We start from the raw sequence: 27,154 nt of genomic DNA on the forward strand, positions 1-27,154 counted from the left end.
AGGAATCTTTTACTTTAATTGGTTATTTTATGACCTGTCCGAAAGACTCGATTCATTTCAATAATCTGGTTTTCCCAGCGCAACATGAGATAGATTCGGATTTAGTGAGCGCATCTGATTACTTACTCGGCTCCGTTGCTGTGTTCACAATTCATTGTGACAAATACAGCATTTTGTGACGCTACAATGCTACTCATTGGAAAATATAACTCGTTACTGGAAAAGCTACACCATTGCTAAGCTATTGTAATGGTACTGAAAAATGTACTTACGTTAGTTGTGTAGCTACTTATAGTTAACTACTCCCCAACATTGTTCTCAACCATCAATTGGTTGCAAAAGAATTGGCTGGAATTTTTTCATTTTGAAAGTGTCTTCATTGCTTTCATCCATGGTTCAAGTTGTCTACTGTGGTTTTGCAAGGCTGTGACATGAACAAAAATAAATTTAAAGCAATGTATTTATTTATTTTAAAGGACAAGCTATTTGATATGTCCCACCCCAACATCTTGTTCCAATAGGAAATACGTCAATACAAGCAAAACAAACTGTACTCGTTAAAGCATTTAAGTACATACATTGAACTTCTGTTTTGCAATGCATTGAGATTTTATTGCATTACTCAAAACATGTGGCAGTGGCTAACTGTCAAAAAGAGGGCAAAATCATATAGGCAAATTAATCTAACGGCCTCTAATCACACCGCAATATATCCTTCAGACATTTGAGGCCTAAGCCAATGAAAACATGGAACCCATCAAAGACACATATAGCTCAGGGAACCAAAGATCAGTCCATTCTGACTATTTATTTATGTAAGGCTGAACATAATATGGCTGATATAACATAAAACACTGTTTAGAGCTAAAATAAATAAATAAATAAATACAAAATAAAAATGATAAATATAAAGCATAAGCGGAAAATGTTGTATTTTAAAGACATTTCCCATCCAAAATCCAGACGCACCAAAATAGACAGCAAGCATGCGTCTACTTTGAAATAGGGCATCATCATGGGTAATCAACGATGAGCTGTTTTTGAAATTTTAATCAAGACACAGAGTGGCTGGAATCCAAACATAGTCCCAAGATATGCTGGTACATTAAACTGAGTAAAAGGCACAACAAACTGCATAGTCACAGCAGGTATCACAGAAACATCACTTACAAATGCCTGCAGAGAGGATCTGCAAGGCCATTATTCCTCATCCAAACCATCCAACACAAATCTTCAGCCACACACACAAACAGGCTCAGCTGCTGCAGGAAGGCCACGTTTGATGGAACCGGTTCGTAGTGAGCTAGAATTCCTCTCTTCCCTTCCCTTTCACTGCCATCTTTCCTCTCATCTCCTACAGTCAATACACGGGCCCCTGCACGCAGCTCTGTGACAGAACCCTTTATGAGCTCATGGGTTGCCATTGGCCAAGAGCTATTCTCAGTGGGATGTGATTGGTAAGTGGGGTGGTTGGGGGCAGGGCTGATCAGATAGTGGTGATTTGAGCATCAGAGACATGGACCCAGCTGACATGCATGGATGCTCTCGAGGAATAGGCAGCAGTGTGGTGTGTTTTTAGGTCTTGTGTGAATGCTGTGCTGGAAGGTGTAATAATTATAGTATAATAGTTAACTAAGAACAAAACCTAGTTTAATCTGGGAACATCTAGTTCAACATTGCAATATATATATATATATATATATATATATATATATATATATATATATATATATATATATACACACACACACACACACACACACACACACACACACACACACACACACACACACACTGGTCAGCCACAACATTAAAACCACCTGCCTAATATTGTGTAGGTCCCCCTCGTGCCGCCAAAACAGCACCAACCCGCATCTCAAAATAGCATTCTGAGATGCTATTCTTCTCACCACAATTGTACAGAGCAGTTGTATGGCAGAGAATGGCCAAACTGGATCGAACTGACAAAGTCTACGGTTACTCAGATAACTGCTCTGTACAATTGTAGTGAGAAGAATAGCATCTCAGAAAGCTATTGGTGGCACGAGGAGGACCAACACAATATTAGGCAGGTGGTTTTAATGTTGTGGCTAATCGGTGTATATATATATATATATATATATATATATATATATATATATATATATATAATTAAAAAAAATATTTGTGGAACTCAAATAAACATGCAGGTTTTGTGTGTGTGTGTGTGACATAGACAAAATGGGGTCCAAAAATCTATTAGAATTTTTTTCTCCATTCACCCCCCCCCCCCCCCCCCCCATTAAAATTTATATTATCAACATTACAAGAGTGAAAATTTCAATTGAAAAGTAAATACAAATTTCAGAATTTCTTCAATTAGATTTTGAATCTCATACATTCAAAGTGAACTCATTGTTCTTCTCAGATGTTCATAATTGTCATTCTTATGTCCTTTAGATACACTATACTTTATAATTCAGTTTGGTATTTAAAACTCCAAGACCACTGATGGCCTTATTGTATTTGTGTCAAGCAACTGAAAATTGACAGCAATTTAATTCTTTATCACATTAGCAAGGTCATACAGAAGAACACAATCACCATAAAGCTTCAATACACTGCCAAAAATGCCAATAAAATGTCTCAACACCCTGAAGACTTTCAGAAAACGAGATGCAGGCGTGATATTCCATTTTTAGAGCAATTCCAAATCCTCAGAGGACAATTATACTGCCTGTTTACGTTGAGTAAACACACTAGAATTAGCCCACACTGCGCTAACTACATGGTGCTATGTAAACAGCAGGGAGGGCCATTTACATAATGTAATTTCATGCATAAATTGTCCAGTAAAGCTCTTTTTTCTGTAAATATCTTAGTCTTTTCCATCTGCCTTCTGGAAGATTCAGGAAAACAGGAGAAATAGAGTATGTATGTGTATATATATATATATATATATATATATATATATATATATATATATATATATATATATATATATATATATATATATATATATACACTGGCGGCAAATAGTTTGGAATAATGTACAGATTTTGCTCTTATGGAAAGAAATTGGTACTTTTATTCACCAAAGTGGAATTCAACTAATCACAATGTATAGTCAGGATATTAATAATGTGAAAAATTTCTACTGCAATTTGATTTTTTTTTTTTTTTCAGAACTTCTTAAACTACTTCAAAGAGTTCTCATCAAAAAAATCCTCCACCTGCAGTAATGACAGCTTTGCAGATCCTTGGCATTCTAGCTGTCAGTTTGTCCAGATACTCAGGTGACATTTCACCCCACACTTCCTGTTGCACTTGCCATAGATGTGGCTGTCTTGTCGGGCACTTCTCATGCACCTTACAGTCTAGCTGATCCCACAAAAGCTCAATGGGATTAAGATCCATAACACTCTTTTCCAATTATCTGTTGTCCAATGTCTGTGTTTCTTTGCCCACTCTTACCTTTTCTTTTAGATTTTCTGTTTCAAAAGTGGCTTTTTCTTTGCAATTCTTCCCATAAGGCCTGCACCCCTGAGTCTTCTCTTTACTGTTGTACATGAAACTGGTGTTGAGCGGGTAGAATTCAATGAAGCTGTCAGCTGAGGACATGCGAGGCATCTATTTCTACTCTGCTCTGTCTACTCTGATGTACTTATCCTCTTGTTTAGTTGTACATCTGGCCTTCCACATCTCTTTCTGGCCTTATTAGAGCCAGTTGTCCTTTGTCTTTGAAGACTGTAGTGTGCACCTTTGTACGAAATCTTCAGTTTTTTGGCAATTACAAGCATTGTATAGCCGTCATTCCTCAAAACAATTACTGACTGTCGAGTTTCTAGAGAAAGCAGTTTCTTTTTTGCCATTTTTGACCTAATATTGACCTAACGACATGCCAGTCTATTGCATACTGTCAACTCAAAAAAAAAAAACACAAACACAATGTTAAGCTTCATTTAACAAACCAAAAAGCTTTCAGCAGTGTTTGATATAATGGCAAGTGATTTTCTAGTACCAAATTAGCAATTTATATGTTGTTGTTGCAAGACGGGCTGGTTTGAGTAGTTCTGTAACTGTTGATCTCCTGGGATTTTCATTCACAACAGTCTCTAAACTTTACTCTGAATGGTGCCAAAAAACATCCAGTGAGTGGCAGTTCTGCCGATAGAAACACCTTGTGGATGAAAGAGGTCAACAGAGAATGGCCAGACTGGTTCGAACTGACAAAGTGTATGGTAACTCTGATAACATCTCTGTACAATTGTAGTGAGAAGAATAGCATCTCAGAAACCTATTGGTGGCACGAAGAGGACCGACACAATATTAGGCAGGTGGTTTTAATGTTGTGGCTGATCAGTGTATATATATATATATATGTGTGTATATATATATATATATATATATATATATATATATATATATATATATATATATATATATATATATATATATATACACACTACTGGTCAAAAGTTTTGAAACACTTGACCGAAATGTTTCCCATGATCTTAAAAATCTTTTGATCTGAAGGTGTATGCTTAAATGTGTGAAATTAGTTTTGTAGACAAAAATATAATTGTGCCACAATATTAATTTATTTCATTATAAAACTAAAAAAAAGTTTTTGAAATTGATGACTTGGACCAAATAATAAAGAAAAGCAGCCAATAAGTGCCCAACATAGATGGGAACTCCTTCAATGCTGTTTAAAAAGCATCCCAGGGTGATACCTCAAGAAGTTGGTTGAGAAAATGTCAAGAGTACATTTCTGCAAATTCTAGGCAAAGGGTGACTACTTTGAAGATGCTAAAATATAACACAGTTTTGATTTATTTTGGATTTTGTTTAGTCACAACATAATTCCCATAGTTCCATTTCTGTTATTCCATAGTTTTGATGACTTTACTATTATTCTAAAATGTGAAAAAAAAAAAAAAAAAAATTATATATATATATATATATATATATATATATATATATATATATATATATATATATATATATATATATATATATAATAAAGAATAAGTGTTTCAAAACTTTTGACCGGTAGTGTATATAATTATTTGTGGAACTCAAATAATTACACAGGTTTTTTGTGTGTGTGTGTGTGTGTGCGTGCGTGTGTGTGTGTGTGAAATAGACAAAATGGGGTCCAAAAATCTAATTCAGATCCATAACACTCTTTTCCAATTATCTGTTGTCCAATGTCTGTGTTTCTTTGCCCACTTGTTTCAAAGTAGCTTTTTCTTTGCAATTCTTCCCATAAGGCCTGCACCCTTGAGTCTTCTCTTTACTGTTGTACATGAAACTGGTGTTGAGCAGGTAGAATTCAATGAAGCTGTCAGCTGAGGAAATGTGAGGCGTCTATTTCTCAAACTAGAGACTCTGATGTACTTATCCTCTTGTTTAGTTGTACATCTGGCCTTCCACGTCTCTTTCTGTCCTTGTTAGAGCCAGTTGTCCTTTGTCTCTGAAGACTGTAGTGTACACCTTTGTACGAAATCTTCAGTTTTTTGGCAATTACAAGCATTGTATAGCCTTCATTCCTCAAAACAATTATTGACTGTCGAGTTTCTAGAGAAAGCTGTTTCTTTTTTGCCATTTTTGACTTAATATTGACCTTAAGACATGCCAGTCTATTGCATACTGTGTCAACTCAAAAACAAACACAAAGACAATGTTAAGCTTCATTTAATGAACCAAATAGCTTTCAACTGTGTTTGATATAATGGCAAGTGATTTTCTAGAACCAAATTATCAATTTAGCATGATTACTCAAGGATAAGGTGTTGGAGTGATGGCTGCTGGAAATGGGGCCTGTCTAGATTTGATAAAAAATTACTTTTTCAAATAGTGATGGTGAAGTTTTTTACATCAGTAATGTCCTGACTATACTTTGTGATCAGTTGAATGTCACTTTGGTGAATTAAAATACCAATTAGCTAAATCTGTACATTATTCAAAACCTTTGGCCACCAGTATATATATAGGCATTCCGTTGAAATCTAAGATGGTTTAATGCATGACTGGTCAAGTATTCAGCATGGAGTTATTAATGGCAATCTAACACCTATAGATAAAACTGGGGGGTGAATATTAACCAAATGACTATCAGACAATAGCATTCTGATTGAATTAGGTATTGCAAAGTGACACTGAGTTATGATCAGGGCAATGGATTCATATTCAATTTTAATCAAAGCAACCAATCAGAAAGGTTTTTGCTGTTATAGACTCAATGTGTTCTATAGATGAGAAGACATTACTGATTATTGTATAGGATGATTACACAGATACACGCTTTATGGTCTTTACATTTTGACGGACACATATATTACAACCTTTATTTGCAAACTAAATGATTTTAGACATGACAAGTAAATGGTATAGCAATCTTGTTACGGATTAAAAAATGAATGAATATACTGTATAAGTGTAGTGGTCGACCGATATATCGCAGAGGCCGATGTATCGGCTGATAGTTGGTATTTTTAAATGATCTGCATCGGCCGATACATTTTCCCATTTGACCGATGTGTTGTTGTTAGATTTCTGCACTCACTGGATCTGCATGAGAGCAATAGAGCAGCTTCTAAGTAAAAGCGCTTCACCTGCGCTATAAGTACATGTCATATTCACTGTGCTGTATGTGAATTAGTTTGATTCTGACTTTTTGTGAGAAAATGCAATTGCTAATGGGACATACCATTTGTGGTTACTGGACTTTTGTGTGCACTGATGTTATTTCCTACTGTATTACAATTTCTTTATGTGCAAACAATAACTAAAATGGGAATACTAAAAGAAACTGCTTTCTACCATCTAAAACACACAAAATTATATTATAAAAAAATAAAAAAAAAGATATTTTTCTATATATTTTTTACAAAGTTAATTTTTTGTGTGAAAGTTAGAATAAATATAATACTAAATAAAAGTTCATTTAATTTTTAGACAATTTATGTATATTTTATGTGTGCCATTTACTGTTATATTAAAATGTGTGATATATCGGCATTATAACGGCCTATTGACCACTCTGCTTTCTGGATATCGGCATCAGCCATTAAAAAACCCCATCTTGGTCGACCTCTATATAGGAGATATGTACAATATTTTCTATGTTAAAATTTAGTGAGAGAAAAAAAAAATGGGGTGGGGCTTTCACTTTGTCCAACCAGTGGAAGATGGGGGGAGACTTTGGGAAACAACCCATTTGGTGATGCTAGTGGCTCAGAAATTTCTTCAAGAAGAAAACATCCAGTTTCACAATATAGCCTATAACCATTATGCATTAGCTGCATGAAAGATGCCAATGTCACATCCTGTAAGAAGACAAATAAGTCAAACATTCAGCTACAAAACTGCATTAAAGCAGATGATACAATGCAAATTAAAATTCTTGTCATAATTTACTTAGCCCTACAGAAGAAGATGTTAAGGCAGAATGTCTGAGCTTCTGTTTTCCATACAAGAAAAGTGGATGGTGATTTATACTGTCAAGCTAAAAATATAAAAGTATCACAAAATTAGTCCCAAATTGTCTTTCATCGATAATCTTCCCCTCTGCCATTGCTTTGGAGCTAGGTAGTATAAATCACTATCCACTTTCGATGCATGAATTGTGGGGTTGGAAACACATGAAGGTTATTATATGATGAGAGAATTTATTTTTGGGTGAGCTATCCCTTTAAACTCAAATTGAAGCTACCAACACTTACTTGCAGGCCCTATTTCAGAGGCAACCTGGAAAACAGTCTACTTGGACTCGGTCAGCTATTTATAAATGCTTTTGAAGGGAATATGTCTCTAGCCAGTGTAGTCCAGTGTAACCTTTTCAATGTTAAAATACTTTCTCCTATCCAAGTTTAATGTGCAGAGACAACTATACTGTAAGTAAACCACACCTACGTAGGTTGATTTCCCTGAAAAGTGTAAACACTGTGGCTCTGGAGCTTTCCACATTGCTGTTCGATTGAGCCAAGGAGATCTATAATATGTGGAGAAAGCTGTCATTTAGCATTCCCATTCATCTAGAAGGCCATTGCTTGGCTGGTTCGTGTTTAAAAAAATGTTTCTCAGAACATTTGCCCTTTCTGAAACTGACCTTTCTGACCTCAAAAGTATTTTCTGTTAACCTCCGTTCAACCTCGAAAACAAGCCTTTCTATGTCGGACTAAGAGAACATCTTTGTGTAAGACATCACCTGCTTGAAAGCTGCTCTGAATGGAAGCCTACAAGAGTGTTTGGATGAATATAGTATATTTGTGTGTGTATCTGTCAGAATGAGGTGTTTTGTACCCATGAGGTTCTGTGTACTAGAGAATCTCTGAAACCAACAAGTTTGGTCCATTGATTGGCGGTGAAGGGCATGTCGAAGACTTTGGCAGACAGCACAAAGACCTCCTCTGGAGACATCCATTGTACTGGTGTCTCCCTCCGGACCTGAGAACGAACCAGATTCCGGCACATCTCGGCATGGGTCTAATACACTTCAGTCTCCAATTAGAGAAAGAGCAATCCACTGCTGGGAACAGGGCAGAGCTTGCTCGCCTAGTACAACCAGCAACCTAAAATCTAAATCGCTCGATTTTAGGTTTAAAAATGAGTTAAAAAAAGAAAATCTATCCTTCAATTAAGTGTTTCCTGAAAACTCAAGAGCGAATTCATGTTAATTCTGACAGCTCTAATATATATATATATATATATATATATATATATATATATATATATATATATATATATATATATATAGTAAACAGTATATACACACAGTTACATGATTGTTTTGTTTACAATCATAATTTGTAATATTTTCAAGTATTAATATTGACATGCAGAACAAGTGCTAGAAAGGCACTGTCTCTTTAAGAATAGTGGCAGTTCAGTGAACGTCTAAGTGTATTGGTTGAACACATATTAACGGGAATGGAGTCCTCATCTGTGCAGTGTGTGCTGTGTGATTAGAATAATTGTTAATGACAAATGGATTGTGTAGATCTTGTCTTTGGACACATTAAACGGAACAAGTGAAACCACACTTTTACGCAGTGAAAGGATCTCTGTGCTGAACTTCTTTGCTACTCGATCTGAAAATTAACCAGCAAGTGGCTAATCACAGATATATTTAGTCACAGTACAAAATTATGTCAACTATGTAAGTCATTTAATTGCATAGATCTTGGGATTAAATAATCTATTTTGGGATTGTTCAAATAATGATTGCAATGTATTGAAAAATATATATCCTTACTCACCCCTAAATGTGACTGCATTTAATTATTGGGACTTGGGAAAATGTAAATAATACTGTAACCATCACAAGTTGAGAACCAACTAGATAACAACTGTGCCACAAGCATTATTTCTTGAGGTTTGAAGACTCTGTGAAGATGATTACTGCGATAATCAAATGATCAACCACAGTTATGCCAAGATCTTTACTAACTAGATTAGTGAATTAAATAGCATGAAAAAATTTACTTAAGGTACAAGAACACAAAAAAGCTAAGAACACAAAAAAGCTAAGAATGACTGCCAGTTGATGAAAACATTGTCTTGGGATGAGCAAACGTTCTGACTAATATTAGACATAACTGGGTCAAGTGTAGTTACTTCGCAAACAACCACAGACCTCACAGCTTCCTGATACTAAATAAATAAATAAATAAATAAAAATGCTTTCCTGATATAAGAGTCTGATTTCCTGGATTAAACTTCAGCAGACTTAACACAAAGTAAATCTAGATCTACACAATCATACAATTCAATTTACTATCTGAGAGTGGCACTTCTACTAAATCTAAATCTACACAAAATAAATAAATAAAATAAAAAATTTAAAAAAAAAAGTACAATATAAGAGTTAAAAACATTTTCATATACAGGAACCCAATACAGCATGACTTAATGAAAGCAAACAAACACATTTAGATAAATCAATAGATTAAACCAGTTAAAGGCCAAATGAGATCTTGCCCTGTGTTGTTGAAAACATTTCCATTGTTCTTAGTTCTTAAAAGAGGCAATCGCAGAGATTAAATATCATATTCTACACTCTGAACCCAGATTTCAGTATATTGAAACCAGTCATGACCTGTGGCAACCTGCCATAATTGAAAGATTAATTCATTCAAAATCCCACACACTTAACCAGTGCTCATGGAATCAAACAAAACAAATGCAGACTTACGCTTGGAACATTGTGCAAAAGACTTTGAGAGGCCAAACTTGAATGAATGAAACATCTTTCTTACACAAATCAACCCAGTGACAACACGAAACACAGGGAATATAAACAACCATAAAACTATTATGGCTCAATAACAGTAAAAGTTAAAGGTTAACATAAGACACAAACATACTTTAATACAGCTCAACCACACAATTCAAACATTGCAGTCTCCTACCTGTGTGAGTGGGTAATTCAAGCTTGGGTTCACATTTTGGAAAAGAGGATTCTGAAAAGGCAGAGACAGAGAGAGAAAGAGAGAAAAAGAGGGGTTAGATGTTACATTCACCTTCAATCTTTCCCCCTGAAATGAAGGAGGTTCTTTAAGACTTTGAAGTGAAGTTTTGAATAGGCACAGGCATTTAACATCATAAGACATATGGTCTAACACAGTTACAGAACTCAATGCCAAAGAACCACTCACCCTACATAAGATCAAGTTTGGAAGAGGTAGAGGAATAATTTGAAGTTCGAAAACCATAACAATTGCTAAATTAAACATTTAAATGTTGCTGTTAGGGTGTGTGTGTGCATACTTTAGACTGTGTAGTGCTTTTATGGTCTATTGCCTATTGAGCATCCCGCTGAGATTGTGTGATACAATCTGCTCTGAAGGAGTCGACCTCTGATACAGCTAAGCCCAAATCCTCCCTTATTACACACCAAGGACCAGAGGTGGAAAGTAACAAATTACAACTACTCTCGTTACAGTACTTGAGTAAATTTGTCACATTTTTCAACTAAGTATAAATAAATAATAGTAGTTTTACTCGATTAAAAATGAAGTATTCAACTTTGCTACAATTATTTTTCACCACAATTACGAAGTACCAAAAAATACATAATATTTCTGAATTTTTGGGAAGAAGAAAGTTATAAGCGCTAAATCTGTTTATAAATTAAAAAGCGATGTGCGCGGCACGACGTAAGCCCGCAGGGCACAGCATCATGACTTTCTGCCCTGTCACTATACAAGAACTGTAATACTATGATTTTCTGCATATTTCATTTTATTCTGGAAAGGCCATTGATTCAGGTACGAGGGAACCGTCTGAACATGTTTAACCTCTGATCAAACTTCACTTGTTTTTAAGGTAGGCAATGTTTTAATTGTGTCAAACATTAACACAATGTAGTTTGACATATTTGTGGGGATATCTTGTTTACTTGCTACTATATGTCTAAAACAAACTTTTTTAAATACCTTAGAAAGATATTGCCAGTAGTGTAGGAAATTAACATATACATACAGCTGCCCTGTATGTGTTTGTGTCTTTTTGTTTACGTTAACCATTAAATATTATTTATATTGTTAAGCCGGTTCTCGCCTCCTCCTTTCCCTTTTACCTTGTTACACTGGTGTCAAAACCCTGGAAGGAGGAGGGATGCGGCGTAGTAGAGTCCTCGCCACTACCATCCACCCCAACGGAGGAGCCCGGCCGCCTGAGAGCGGGGGAACGGCCGCCGATCGCGAGGGGAGGAGGGGCTCCTAGCCGACCGCCTGGAGCAGTCAGGGCCACTGCCAGGGGCAGAGGAGACCCCTACCGGCAGCTAAAACGCGGCGGGGTCAAGAGTGGACCGCTGACCGTGAGTGGGGAGGGGCTCCTGGCCGACCGCCTGGAGTGGGAGAACCGCTGCCAGGAGCGGGGGGAGACCCCTACTGTACGCCGAAAACGCAGCAGGGTGTTCCGTCCGCCAGCGACCGGAGGACTGCCTCCGATCCGCTCGGGGAGGCGTGGCTGTCGTCCACTAGAGGGTGGAGGAGTGGCTGAGGACCAAGCTACGGCGTATCAGAGAACCAGCGATTAAATTGTTTTTTGTCTCTCTCTCCTCTCTCCCGCTGTCGCTCCGTGTTGGCCTTTCCCTCTCTTTTTAAATATTATTGTTGTTGTGATTCCCTCCCCTTGTCCCCTCCCAGATCCAGAAAGGCGGGGATGACCTGCCGGCAGACAGGGCCAGAAAAGAGGGGGGGTTGGATGTACGTCATGCTGGGGGCTCCCCGGCCTGAAAGAACGAGGGAGGAATGTGACAGGGCAGAGGGCAGGGCCGGGCCGTGATGCTGCACACCCGGCCCCTAATCAGGCTGATCAAGCCCGAGAGGGATAAAAGCAACCGGAGGCAGCAGTTCGAGAGAGAGAGAACTACAGGCAGCTGCCCTGTATGTGTTTGTGTTTGTGTCTTTTTGTTTATGTTAACCATTAAATATTATTTATATTGTTAAGCCGGTTCTCGCCTCCTCCTTTCCCTTTTACCTTGTTACATACAGAATGTAACTTAATAGCCAAAATACTTGGACATACGTGAATGAGAATAAACCTGAAAGAGGAATGTGTTTCAGTCACAATGCACATTATGTAGTTTAGAGATGATTTAGAGACATTTAGAATGTTACAAATGACTATTTCTATTTAAATAAATGTTGTATTCTGTTTGTCCAAGAATCCTCTAGCAGCAATGCAGGTCTTTGGCATTTAGAAGCTGCTAGTTTAGGACCTGTGAGGAGTCTGTTTCTCAAACTAGAGACTGATTTACTGTGATTTGTCTTTTGTTTGTGCATCTGGGCCATCTACTTCCCTCTCTATCCTGGTTAGAGATTATTTTTTCAAAACAGTAATGCATGGAATAGCCTTCATCTCTCTAAAACAAAAGACTTTAGGAGAAAATAGAATTTCAGGAGAAATGTGTTTTATTTTGCCTATTTTTAAAACCATAATTTGACTTGCAAGTGTAAAGCAATTTGTAAGAACTCAATACCTCAGCAAATGGGGAAAAAACCCACAGTATTGTGATTTCCACATGATAATGCAACCATTTTCAATTGTTCTAATAATAAGAACAATTTCCTGAGTACCAAATTAGCACTTTAGAATGCTTTTGTAAGGAATAGATGACACAGTATATGTTTGCCATCACAGGTAAATAATACAATTGAATAAATATCACTTAAAACAATTATTTCAAACCGTAATAATATTGGTAATTCATGATTTTGACAGTATTTTTGATCATTTTAATGCATCCTTGGTGAAAGGAAGCATCCATTTCTTTCAAGAACACAAATATCTTTGTGTGCTAAAAATGGGAACGTATATACTATATATATATATATATATATATATATATATATATATATATATATATATATATATATATATAATATACTTTTCTTAAAAGTAACTTGTAATAACCTGAGTATTTTTTCAGCAAACTACTTATTTACTCTTACTTGAGTCATAATATTTCTTCAGAAGCAGTACTTTTACTAATGTAAAAAAAAATCAGTACTTTTTCCACCACTGCCGAGGACTGACTCTTACTGATAAGAACTCTCTCACCTGGTGGCCTTCCTCACTGACACTAATTCAGAAATCTTGGCCTTTACCCTAACATCAATATTACATATTAATTGTTAGCACTGATCTGTGAGCATCTGCAGGAAAGACCATCAGTCAGACATTAATTAGCTCTTGATCAGATAAGGGTTATATGGCAGTATAACCCCAAGAAATGAATAAGTTACCAGGTTTTTAGCTAAATGAAACTGTGGTGGTACCATCACCATGCTGATGTATGTACTTGCAAACACACAATGTGAAATAAAAAAAAAAAAATTTGACAACTTTATTTTATTATTAAAGCTGAGGTATGTAATTTCTGCATGACTAGCACCATTAAACGGAAATTGCAAAAATAAACTGTTTTCAAAACAGCCCTCTGAAAATGTCACCGTCTGCTGTTAATATAAAATAAAATAAAATAAAAAACATAGTCCCACCCCCAAATCATGCCATTGGTTGAGTCAATGTAATTGTTTCTCTTGAGACGGGTTGCTCAAAACAGAGGAACTTTCATAGTGCCACAGAGATACAGGGCTGGACGATATGGCCAAAAAATTAATCATAATATTTTTTTCGATATTTATCATGATATACATTTCATACCATTAATGGGGTAGGAACTGCATTCCACATGTTTGTTTGACCTCAAAAATGAATTAAAAATAACTTAAGTAAACTCCAGAATGTAAGCTACCTTTAAAGTATACTCAGTTAAGATTTAAACCAACATAAGGTGTGTGAACTCATTTTGATTAAATTCAGCCAATTTCATCCTCTTCAGCTGACCTTTGACTCCACTAAAAGACTTTCTTTTGATGCTTCACAATCCAGCTCAGTAGGTGGCAGTAATGCACCATAAGCTGGATTACCAACCGCCAGTAAATATCACAAGAAGAAGAAACACTTTCTCGCCTGTGACAGCGCTATGGATCTTGCAAAAATGATTAACTTAATAGTACATAAATAAACAGCAATGGTGTTGATGTCGGAGTTGTAGTTGTGTTCAGTCGATAGCTGTATTACATTGTCAGTGTCAGTCTTGTTCAGTACACATCAATGTTAAATTAGCCGGATAGTTTGCTGCTAGCTAGCGGCTACTGAGCCTCAGTGCCCGTTTCCATGACAGCAGGGCTGCCTGTTAATACTTCCTAAAAGGCTGATTTCATGACTGTGATTCAGTTAGCTAGTTGTGTATATAACTTTGCCGAACTGCTTGCGTTTTTAGCAAGACGTACCTGATTCCATTGTCTAGATTTAGAAAATAGGCTAAATATCGAAAATTACTCAAAAGTTTATCATCAATATCAAAAATGTATTATTTCCGATAAATATCGGTATTGTTTTATCGCCCAGCCCTACTTTAATGTCTTCAACTTTAATGTAAATTATTTTAACTTATACACACTAAAATCATTCCAAACCTGTATGACTTTCTTTCGTCCATGCAACAAACAATCTTTTGCAGGATATCCATTCAATTTAAAAATACAAACATGCCATGTGTCTTGATTAGCCGTGTTTAAATGTGTAAAACCACAAATGTGATTTGAGAGCTTTGGCAGAGAGGAAAATGTTCCGTTAATGACAACTTACATTTTGGCATATTCCTCACACAAAGCTATTGTATATGTTTAGAAGGCTTGGAGTAAAGTGAACAAACAATAAGGACTTTTTTTCTTTCTTTTTTTACTTTACAGTTTAAATGACTATGTTGGAAAAGAGCAGCTTTTGATTTTGAAAATCATACAACTTTCAAAATATCTCCTTGATAATGGTATTTAGTGGAATAAAGAAAGTTACATGGGTTTGTAACACATGAGGGTGAGTACATGATGACAGAAATGTAATTTTTGGGTGAACTATAACTTTATTTTAATAGCATTATTAACATCCAAACAGTCTTTTCCAACTGTCCACACATCACACAGTGAGTGAACGAGTGTGGTTGTGACTTTTGAAAGACATCAGGAAACTGTTAAGCATATGTGTGTAGACACTTCCTCTCCTTGGCAGCCCATTGGCTTCATCTGCCTTCTCCTCAAAATGCAACTTTGATATACAGTAAACACATACATAACATCATCCCCTCAAACATCTGTTCCTCAATGTAAGAACAATTTACTCTAAACTCTTCAGGAGATGGAGAGAGAGAGATTTGTAAACTGAAAGAGTCTTCTTCCAATTAAAGAGGATGACATAGCATCATCTTTTCAAGGATCATAATGCTGTTGTGAATTTACAATCAACTGCAGCCGAATTACAAAAAACACTAATATGAATAGTGAATGGAGAGATTTCAAAGGAATCAATCTTTTAAGCTGATACTTTTCAATGGAGGTCCATCAGAGGTTGTACTTCCTTTGCCAGTTGAGGAAGTTCAACCTGCCACAGGCGCTGCTGATACAGTTCTACTCAGCAGTCATTGAGTCTGTCCTCTGCACTTCAGTAACTGTCTGGTTTGGTGCAGCTACGAAATCGGATATCAGAAGACTACAAAGGACAGTTTGGACTGCTGAGAGGATTATTGGTTGCCCCCTGCCCTCCCTTCAAGAACTGTACATTTCCAGAGTGAGGAAAAAGGCTGGAATAATCACTCTACCCCACTCACCCTGCCCACTACCTTTTTGAACTGTTGCCTTCTGGCTGACGCTACAGAGCTCTGAGCACCAGAACCGTCAGGCACAGGAGCAGTTTTTCCCTCAGGCTATCCATCTCATGAACAGTTAAAACTGCCCCATTGAGCAATAATTATGTGCAATTCACAGTTTAGTCTTTTTATATTTATCCAACACATCCTACCTCTTCTTCCATTACATTCTCTTGCACTGTATATAACAAATTTGTATTTGCACTGCATATATACTGTATGTATATGTGTGTGTGTGTGTGTGTGTATATATATATATATATACACAATATATATATATATATATATATATATATATATACACATACATTTGTGCTCAAAAGTTTGCATACCCTGGCAGAAATTGTGAAATTTTGCCATTGATTTTGAAAATATGACTGATCATGCAAAAAAACTGTCTTTTATTTAAGGATAGTGATCATATGAAGCCATTTATCATCACATATATGTTTGGCTCCTTTTTAAATCATAATGATAACAGAAATCACCCAAATGGCCCTGATCAAAAGTTTACATACCCTTGAATGTTTGGCCTTGTTACAGACACACAAGGTGACACACACAGGTTTAAATGGCAATTAAAGTTTAATTTCCCACACCTGTGGCTTTTTAATTTGCAATTAGTGTCTGTGTATAAATAGTCAATGAGTTTGTTGAGCTCTCACGTGGATGCACAGAGCAGGCTAGATACTGAGCCATGGGGAGCAGAAAAGAATCTTCAAAAGATCTGAGTAACAAGGTAATGGAACTTTATAAAGATGGAAAAGGATATAAAAAGATATCCAAAGCCTTGAAAATGCCAGTCAGTACTGTTCAATCACTTATTAAGAAGTGGAAAATTTGGGGATCTCTTGATACCAAGCCAAGGTCAGGTAGACCAAGAAAGATTTCAGACACAACTGCCAGAAGAATTGTTCGGGATACATAGAAAAACCCACAGGTAACCTCAGGAGAAATACAGGCTGCTCTGGAAAAAGATGGTGTGGTTGTTTCAAGGAGCACAATACGATGATACTTGAACAAAAATGAGCTGCATGGTCGAGTTGCCAGAAAGAAACCTTTACTGTGCCAATGCCACAAAAAATCCCAGTTACAATATGCCCGACAACACCTTGACACGCCTCACAGCTTCTGGCACACTGTAATTTGGAGTGACGAGACCAAAATAGAGCTTTATGGTCACAACCATAAGTGCTATGTTTGGAGAGGGGTCAACAAGGCCTATAGTGAAAAGAATACCATCCCCACTGTGAAGCATGGTGGTGGCTCACTGATGTTTTGGGGGTGTGTGAGCTCTAAAGGCATGGGGAATCTTGTGAAAATTGATGGCAAAATGAATGCAGCATGTTATCAGAAAATACTGGCAGACAATTTGCAATCTTCTAAACTAAATTTGCACTAAAGCTGCGCATGGGATGCTCTTGGACTTTCCAGCACGACAATGACCCTAAGCACAAGGCCAAGTTGACCCTCCAGTGGTTACAGCAGAAAAAGGTGAAGGTTCTGGAGTATATATATACAGTATATATGTGTGTGTGTGTGTTTATATATATATATATATATATATATATATATTGTCTTATTGTGTATTCTATATATACTTTATTTTCTATTCAATTTTTATTCTATTTTTATTTATTTGATTTTTTAAATTATTTTTTATTATTATCTCTGTCTTGTTGCTGTATTGTACTGTTGTGCACTGGAAGCTCCTGTCACTAAGACAAATTCCTTGTATGTGTACAGTAGGCATACCTGGCAATAAAGCTGATTCTGATTCTGATCCTAGTTGATCTGGTTTACAAATTGGACAGAGCAATTAGTTCATGAATCAGTCCGAATTGCCCACAACACACTGAGTCATTGAAGAAAGAAAGTCATATGTTACATAACGATTATTTTGATAAACGATTATTAGAACGATTATTCTGCAATTATTGCAACGATTAATCATTAGCTCTTAACCGATTATTCGGCTTATACAACTTAAAAGGTTGTATTAAACGTGCTTACTAACAATAAAGATGACAAAATCATCTTTTAAAAATACATCTAAATGACTTTTTATTAAGTTTAAAAAAAAAAAAAAAACTTTTTATTAAGTTTAATTCAGCAAAGAAATTCACTGCAAATAAAATCCTATTGTTATCGAGGAAAAAAAAATCTTTAAACAATTACTTGAGAAGCAACATATAAGATATTTAGACTTGCTTTAAGAGATTGTATTTTAAATATAAGTGTATTTTTTTCACTTGGTTATACTTCTGTGAGTGCAGTAAAGACAAAATATACTTATATTCAAGATATATTCTCTAAAAACAAGTCAAAACTTCTTATATGCTGCTTCTCAGGTGAATGCATCTTTTTAAAGGATTTTTAGATATTTTAACATATTTGTATTTTTAATATTATATTCAACATTCTCAGATAACAATTATTTTCTGCAGTATAGCTGCTAAAGAAAATGTATGTTATTTTAGGTTTTAGATATTTATATTGGAAAACAAGCCAACAAAAAAACAAATCAAAAACTTATTTTGTTGCAGTGTATAATGGGGTGAAGACTACACTCTCTCACCTTTTCGTTCAATTCAATCCATCTTTAACTCACAAAAACAAACTCTCTCTTGTTAATAAAGCTGTGTATTGCCAGTTTTCCTCACAATAAGAAATGCACAGTGACATATATTATGATTCAATAAGTCGTGAGCCATCACGTTATAATCTAGCTGCATTACACGTGCGCGTCCACGAGACAGAGTGTGAATCAGCCGGCTGCAGTTTCAATCTCTCCCCCTTAGATCGGGACATTTGCGCAACTCATAGAAGAGGCACTGACCACACAGAGAATGGCAGAAATGCCAGTTTCGGAGTTTGTAGTTATTTACATGATCTGCTTCTGTATTTATTTGAACTTTAATAAAGCTATAATGCATTAAATATAACTGCATTTAAGATGTAACGCCAGGTGTTTCCTTCAAAGATGCTCAACATGCAAGTTTTGCTTCAGCAGAGCAGCTGCTCCAGCTCCACTTATTCCACAACGAGAGTGCTTCTGTATTTACTTATTTTGTATTTTTCTACATCGCCTTAAGCTGTTTGGAAGGTTTAGACTGCATCTGGACTGTGAGCTGTGTAATTCCTATTCTCCTCAGTCAGGTGTGACCGTCTCGGTTACGTACGTAACCTCGGTTCCCTGAGACGAAGGGAACGAGACATTGCATTTGCTAATGCATATGGGGAGTGTCCTTCCACACAACCTAGTTGAAACCTCTCTACAATAATGGCAATATTCTAATACTGGCTATGGTGTTTGAGCCCGCCTTTTTAGGCATGAAGCTGTCTGCTATAAAAGCAGGCGCGCAAACACCATTCCTCAGAATTTTCTGACTGAGGGACAAGGAGCGCGTCGCTCGCACCTCAAAAGGACTCTGAGTCTTGTAGTGCGGCCAGCATTCACAATGTCTCGTTCCTTTCGCCTCAGGGAACTGAGGTTACATATGTAACCAAGACATTCCCTTACGACTCAGTACACTTGACATGCGTTTGCTAATGAATATGGGGAACAGAATCCCATCACGCCGCACATAACCTTCCAGGGAGGAACATGAGACAATAGTCCCACGGGACGGCAACCGACATGAGTATGCCGCAAGTGAGAGACCCTCATGTTGGGCCAGGAGGGGAGCACTCAGAATGAATATATGATCTATAGTCATATAATATGAAATAACCCCTTCACGAACCCAGTCGGGAAGGGAATTTATTTATAATGAAAGTGCTTGTGACTTTATGGTAAATTACAATGGCCTGAATGCAGGCGGTTGTGTAAAATGGAGGGGAGCCCATACTTAAAGGGAGGGGCATAAGTATATTTTTGGCAAACTAAATAGCAAGCGCCCTAAACAGAGAGGACTTGCGAAGAGAGAGACGTTATGTCTAGGTTGTAAATCCTTGTGAATGTGTTTTGAGAAGACCATCCTGCTGCAAAACATATGTCTTTTAAAGACACACCGTTCGTGCATGCCCATGAGGAGGCCATGCCTCTAGTTGAGTGTGCTTTAACACCGACTGGGAAAATCTTACCCTGCAACTCGTAAGCCAGGGCAATCACATCAACGATCCAGTGAGAAAGTCTTTGCTTGGAGACGGACATTTGTGCGTCCTCCATAGCACACAAAGAGCGGATCAGACCGTCTGAACTGGCGAGTGCACTCAACGTATGTGTGTAGTGCCCGAACAGGGCATAACAAATGCAAGGATTGTTCCTCATCTGATTTAAATGGAGGAGGGAAGAAGGCTTGAAGGTGAACCACCTGCGCTCTGAAGGGCGTGGTTGGAACCTTAGGCACATAGCCTTTTCTGGGTTTGACAGTGCCTTTTGAAAGACCGGGCCAAACTCCAGACATGAATTGTCACTTGATAGTGCATGTAAGTCACCGACCCGTTTTACTGAGGCCAGAGCCAGCAATAGAGCGGTCTCGAAGGGGGGGCCCTGTGAGCGCTTTTAGGACCAAAGTTAGGTCCCAAGTTGGGACTGTAGCCGGCCAAGGTGGATTTAATCGTCTTGCTCCTCTAAGGAACTTTATGATTAATCATGTTTGCCAAGTGGCGCCGGCTTCAAGTGTGTGATACGCAGACATAGTTGCCAAATAAACTTTGAGCACTGACGGAGTGAGCCCTGCATCTAATCGCTCTTGAAGAAATATGAGAATTTCATGTATGGGGCATTTTATTGGGTCTTTGCCATGTGAAAGACACCAATCAGTTCCATTTTAGCACATAGTGGCGTCTCATGGATGGTGCTCTGGCCTGTAAAATGGTGTTCATGACTGAATGTGTCAGTTCTGGTGTGTTTAGCACGCTCCGTTCAGGGGATACACATGCAGGTTCCACAGCTTGGACTGGGGATGCCAGACTGTGCCTTGCGCCTGAGAGAGGAGATCCCTCCTCAGCGGTATTTCCCATGGAGGCCCGTCCAGTATTTCTACCATCTCCAGAAACCAGGACTGATTGGGCCATTTCGGCGCAATTAAAAGAACTCTTTCCATGTCCACTCTGACTATGTTGATGACAGAATGAAGGACGCACACCGGGGGAAGCGCATACTTGCATACCCACATATGGCCAGCGCATCATGGTGACATATATACACCACTACTGTTGAGTTATCCGTACGAATCAGAATGTGGTGATACACAATATCAGAATGAAAAGCTCTCAAAGCTAGAAAGACAGCCAGTAGCTCTAGGCGGTTGACATATCACAGCCGTTTCACATCTTTTTCCAGGTGTCGAAAGTCGGGTGTCCATTACACACTGCGTCCCAACCTGTGTTGGATACATTTGTGATCAGCACTTTCTTTCTGAAAACTTGACCCAACATAACACCCTGCTAGTAGAAGGCTGGTGCTGTCCATGGTGCTGGAGCAGCCAGACAGTGGCGAGTTACCGCGATGCACATGAAAATGAAATGACTTAAGTGGTAATGAGGTTTTTTTTTTTCAGTTTGAACTGAAACAGACACCGAAGAATGGTATGTATGAGCTTGTCCATGAGGTGCGCACGCATGAACTCCTAAAAAGGAGATTTACTGGCTGGGGAAAAGTGTGCTTGACATTAGACCAGATTTTCCATATGGCAAAGTAGCATGTGACGAGGAGGAGGGCGGGGCTAATCAGCAGAGGAGAGGGATAAGTGCAGCGGAACGTGGTTGTTCGAGAGAGAGAGAGAGAGAGCCACACGCAGCTGCAGTGTGTGCGTTTATGTTTTGTGTCTTTTTGTTTTCATTAAACATTATTTTGATGGTTCAGCCAGTTCCCGCCTCCTCCTTTCCCAGCCTTATCCTTGTTACACAGCAAGTCTCTGTGTTCACTCAGTAATGCCTCTGATTGGCTAGTAATAACCAATAGCTGAGGCAATTCAAAACACACACACCATTCATTTTCAATGGGGCAAAGTGCTGCATCGATACATTTTGTGAACGTGTGGGGAGCCAGAGACAGACTGAAATGAAGGACTTAAAATTGATACGCAGTTCCCTCGAACGTGAATCTAAAAAGCCACCTGTAACATGGTGCAATTGGTACATGAAGTACGCATCCTTCAGATCTATTGACGCAAATCAGTCCTGAGGACGGATGTGCGATATGATCTGTTTCCGAGTTAACAATTTGAATAGGCGCATCACGAGTGCGCGATTCAAGCGTCTCAGAACTAGAATAAGCCAAAGCCCGCCTTCCTTCTCCAGAACGAGGAAATAATGGCTGTAAATCCCGCTGTTTCGCAGTCTGTGCACGTAACAACGGCATATCGTGTGGTCAGACCACAGATTGTGCTCAATCGTTGTAATCACCAGCTCTGTCATGCCCGTGAGGACTTGCTATGCATTCGTGCAGCAGGACAGCAGGCTTATTAATTCATATGAAACAACCTCTATAGTGTTCTTTGCGAGAAGATTATGTATTTTGGCTCATAACACTGGTGTGTCTTCGGACGGAACCATGGAAGACAGAGCACAGTTGAAACGGGCGGCCAACATGCAAATTGGATCGTATAACCATGTTTGATCCTTTTTTAGCACCCAGTCGGAATCCCAGTAAGAGCTCGCCACGCATCCGCGCAACGAGACAGAGGGCAATTTGGTATGTTCATAACATAATATAATGCGCCGCTCATCATTGGGAAGCGGTTGCGCATAATGTGAGGCTTTGAAGAGGGAAAGCTCTTTATTGAAAAAGTGTGAGCGTCTCATGCATGTGCAATGAGCGCTGTAATCTTTTTCCAATCCTTGCAATTCATTACAAGATATAATGTGCCGCTCACCATTGGGAAGCAGTTGTGCAAAATATGTGGGCTTTGCAGTGGAAAAGGCCTTTATTGAAAAAGTGTGAGCGTCTCGAGCATTTGTGTTCATACATAAGGCGCCACTCACCATTGGGAAAGTGGTTGTGCATAATGTGCAAACTTTATTGCATGTGGTTGATGTGAGACACAAAAAACAACATATTAAACAACATTTTGAACAACAATATTCCTTTCACGACAAACAGCATTGGGGAAGAGGGGAACAGTATTGTGTGTCAGGAGCGCTTTGCTGCACGGGGGGTTTTCCCGTCGGCGCAGGCCTGCGCTGAGGCGGCTGCCTTCATTTGGGCCACGGTTTGCATGGCTTTACCTGCTACTCGCCGGACAGAGGTGTGTTGCTACTGCCTCTTTCAGGGGAGGTAGTTGGGCATAACCATTTTCTTCCCCCTGATCCACATTAGAGAGCATGTAATCACTGCGCAGGTGAGCTGAATAGGGTGCGTGCCAGGGTTTTGACAGTTTGTTATGAACTTCAGGGAAGAACGGGTCAGATCTACGGGACACGGTCACTTGACGGCGTCCGGACTGCAGGAACATTCATCAAGGCGAGATTATGTAGGTTCCTCTGGTGGAGACCACTCGATATCGAGCTCTTCGAAAGCCCTTGAAAGGATGCGAAGCATATCCTTGTCAGTAAACGCTCCTCACCCTCGCTAGGGGAACTGGCGGTAGTGTCATCCACTGACCACTCACCTGATACAGCGAGAGACATGACATCGTCATCATCCCCAGCGTCAGAACCGCTGAAAGAGATGAGGCCGTGCACTCTCGTCACGCACATAATGTATCGGCATAGACACATTACGTGGAGATTGAGGGGCACGCAGGGTGTGTGCTGACATGAGGTCCGCCTCAAATTTATCCTGATCGAGTATTGCGGCCCCACCATGCCTCCTTGTGTGATCTCTCGAGTGTCACAGAAGAGGCGGGTGGGAGGCCGCGGGAGGCTGAATCGTCCCTCAGAACGAGTACAATTCACGAGTGAAGCGTCTTGAGACTCATGCCCTCGCAGTGAGGGCAGTCTGTCTCCATGAAAGCGGACTCTGTGTGCGTCCTTCATTCTGTCATCAGCAAAGTCAGAGTGGACATGGAAAGAGTTCTTTTAATTGCGCCAAAATGGCCCAATCAGTCCTGGTTTCTGGAGATGGTAGAAATACTGGACGGGCCTCCATGGGAAATACCGCTGAGGAGGGATCTCCTCTCTCAGGCGCAAGGCACAGTCTGGCATCCCCAGTCCAAGCTGTGGAAACTGCATGTGTATCCCCTGAACGGAGCGTGCTAAACGCACCAGAACTGACACATTCAGTCATGAACACCATTTTACAGGCCAGAGCACCATCCATGAGACGCCTCTATGTGCTAAATGCAGCTCTCATGCTGATCTGACGTCGGGATGTGCCTCTCGCACAAGTTACACTTACGGAACGACATCTTTAAAAAGACGCAAACACATAAGCGACTTTTTTATATATATATGTATATATACACACACACAATATACATTGGCTTATAAGGATACACAACTCCTGCCGAAGTACTGCGGGGAATCAGGATGGTGAAGCGGCCTGTTCACCAGCGAAGCGTCAAGTGGCGAGGTGGAGCGATGTTCACCGGAACACTGCAGGGGAGCGGAGAGTCTTCTCGTTACCGTGAAGATCCCGCCCATTGACTCGTGTTGTCGACGACGAAGCAGTAGAGGGCTTCTAGATGAGAGATGAATCGCTGTCTTGAAGGAAGAAATTTCTGAGGAATGGTGTTTGCGCACTTGCTTTTATAGCGGACAGCTTCGCGCCTAAAAAGGCGTGGCTCAAATACCATAGCCAATATTAGAATATTGCCGTTATAGCAGAGAGGTTTCAACTAGGTCGTGTGGAAGGACACTCCCCATATGCGTTAGCAAATGCAATGTCAAGTGTACTGAGTCGTAAGAGAACTGCAGTGCTGCTCTCGCGCGTCATTATTAGAGTTTAATGTGATCTCGTTACGTTAAATGAGATCAAAGGACTCTTCAACAACTAAAATTTTTGTCTAAAATTTTTTTATTGTTGACGTTGTCGATAACGTTGACTAATAATTTTAGCCCTACTGTGGATGTGCACTCGCTGCGGAGAAAATGTATTCTTAATATTATATATATTCCAATATTTAAGGTATTTCAAAAATACATCTGGCCATCTAAAAACAATTAATAGGCAAATTCTCTTTCTCCTGCATGAATGCTTACACTGTTTGGCCAATGTTGGCCTAAACATCATCTTATGCGGTCCGAATAATTTTATATTAAACGTAATAATTATTTAATACTTTTATTTTAATTATTCATTTTAATTACAGATCTGTATCTTGGTCAGAACCCAGCATAACAATAATTCAGTGAAGACTTGGAAACAACTGACAAATTTACTTTTTACCTCAATATTTTTCCTTTTTCTCTGGATTAACCTTGCATGTAAAACATAGCAATTATGTATAGATGTCTAAAAGGTCTTCAGCATGTCACAGAAGGCTACATCCACAGCGTGCATATAGGAAAAGAAATGTGTGATGAAGCAGTTTCCTTCAGAATCAAAGCACATGCTTATCATGTTCAACTAAAAAAGAAGCCTAATTTTTTGGGCAACAGTAAGTGGTATATTTCCAAAAATGTACTGTAATAAACCATTCATGCTTTGGTTTCAAGAAAAAAAGGGAAAAAAAGGAACAAAATAACCAGTTATTAAAGGGTTAGATCAACCAAAAATGAAAATACTCATCAAGTGTCATAAGCGAAATGAAGCATTCACGTGAGAAGTCAGAAGCACGTACTTTGTATACAACAGAGGAACGAATGTCATGCTAGAATTAGGTCATAAATCATTTCAAACAAAAATCCAGCACTGGATGGAAGCAATGATTTAAAGTTGAAAACATTTTGATTATCAATTTGTTTCCTACACCAACCTATCAGTTTGCTTCAGAAGACATTAATTAATCGACTGGAGTCGTGTGGATGACATTTATGCTGCCTAAATATGCCTTTTGGACCGTCAAATAGCCAGCAGACTGATGGCACCCATTATCTAAAATTTTATGGACAAAAAGAGCTGAAATGTGCTTAAAAAATCTTCACTTTGGTTCTGCTGAAGAAGTAAAGTCACACACATATGGAATGGCTCAAAGGTAAGTAAATCATGAGAAGATTTTCCTTTTTGGGTGAACTATTCCTTTAACCAGTTACCATAAAATAACATTTTCACTCCGGAAAAATTGAAAGGGACTTTGTTCCCTTTTTTGTTTATGTTCTGCAAAAAAATGTGTCTGTTTTCGTTTTTGTCCGTTTTCATTCTCTGCGTGTGTGCTCCATTTTCCATGTGAAATGTCTACAGAGGGGCGACAAATGCGAGTTGTTTTCATCTGTACAGGCTGTAATACAGTTAAGAGGAATGCATATTTTATAAACTGTACCCTCCAACCCAAACCCCAAATCTAAACCTAAGCCTCAATGCAGTAAAAATTTTACATCAGAGTAAAAAATGCAACCTCAGAATCTCTCTTGTCAATGATTATGCAAACACAATTACTTCCTGGTATTAACATGGGATCCAAACCCCGGTCTCACACGCTGCTGATGCAAAGTGCTTTCGGTCGTGCCACAGGGGAAGGTAAACATGCTTGAGCCGAAGCAAAAATGTCTGATAGGAGATGGCGATTGTTGGTGAGTCGGCATAATGTGGCTGATCCTAGGGTACCAAAACAACATGCCAACTTCCAGTGTGATCATGCTGATACTTGCCGAAAACTTGCCTTTATGGTAATCTGTGCATCTGTTGTGTGTTTAACCTTAGCACTTCCCAGAATCCAACATAAACTGTCCTTCAGAGAGGAACATTTGATCTCATTTTTCATGTGATAGTCAAATGTGTAATTGTCAAATAACATGTCTCTCTCCACTGTAATTATGTTTTATAGTTTATCAAAGTGAGGCAATGTTAGGAAATATCCCAAGCCACAATCCTCCCTTCACTTTTAGCTAACCTCTAATTACACATAAAAAGTAGAGAATGAGTTTAGCAATGACAGATCTCTTCAAAGAAGTCACCAATGC

General features: G+C 38.6%; 1 protein-coding gene across 5 annotated transcripts in view; it reads right to left on the reverse strand.

Annotated features, from left to right (window-relative positions):
• Window positions 1-27,154, reverse strand: part of triob (trio Rho guanine nucleotide exchange factor b) — a 237,687-nt gene that overhangs the window by 203,429 nt on the left and 7,104 nt on the right. For all 5 annotated transcript variants that reach the window (XM_051720104.1, XM_051720103.1, XM_051720101.1 and 2 more), the window contains exon 2: window positions 10,398-10,448. In XM_051720104.1, coding sequence (XP_051576064.1) covers window positions 10,398-10,448 — 51 coding nt within the window. The remainder of the gene's footprint in view (window positions 1-10,397; window positions 10,449-27,154) is intronic.

This window comes from Myxocyprinus asiaticus, chromosome 16, assembly GCF_019703515.2.
Source record: "Myxocyprinus asiaticus isolate MX2 ecotype Aquarium Trade chromosome 16, UBuf_Myxa_2, whole genome shotgun sequence".
In the NCBI taxonomy this organism is placed as follows: Eukaryota; Metazoa; Chordata; class Actinopteri; order Cypriniformes; family Catostomidae; genus Myxocyprinus; species Myxocyprinus asiaticus.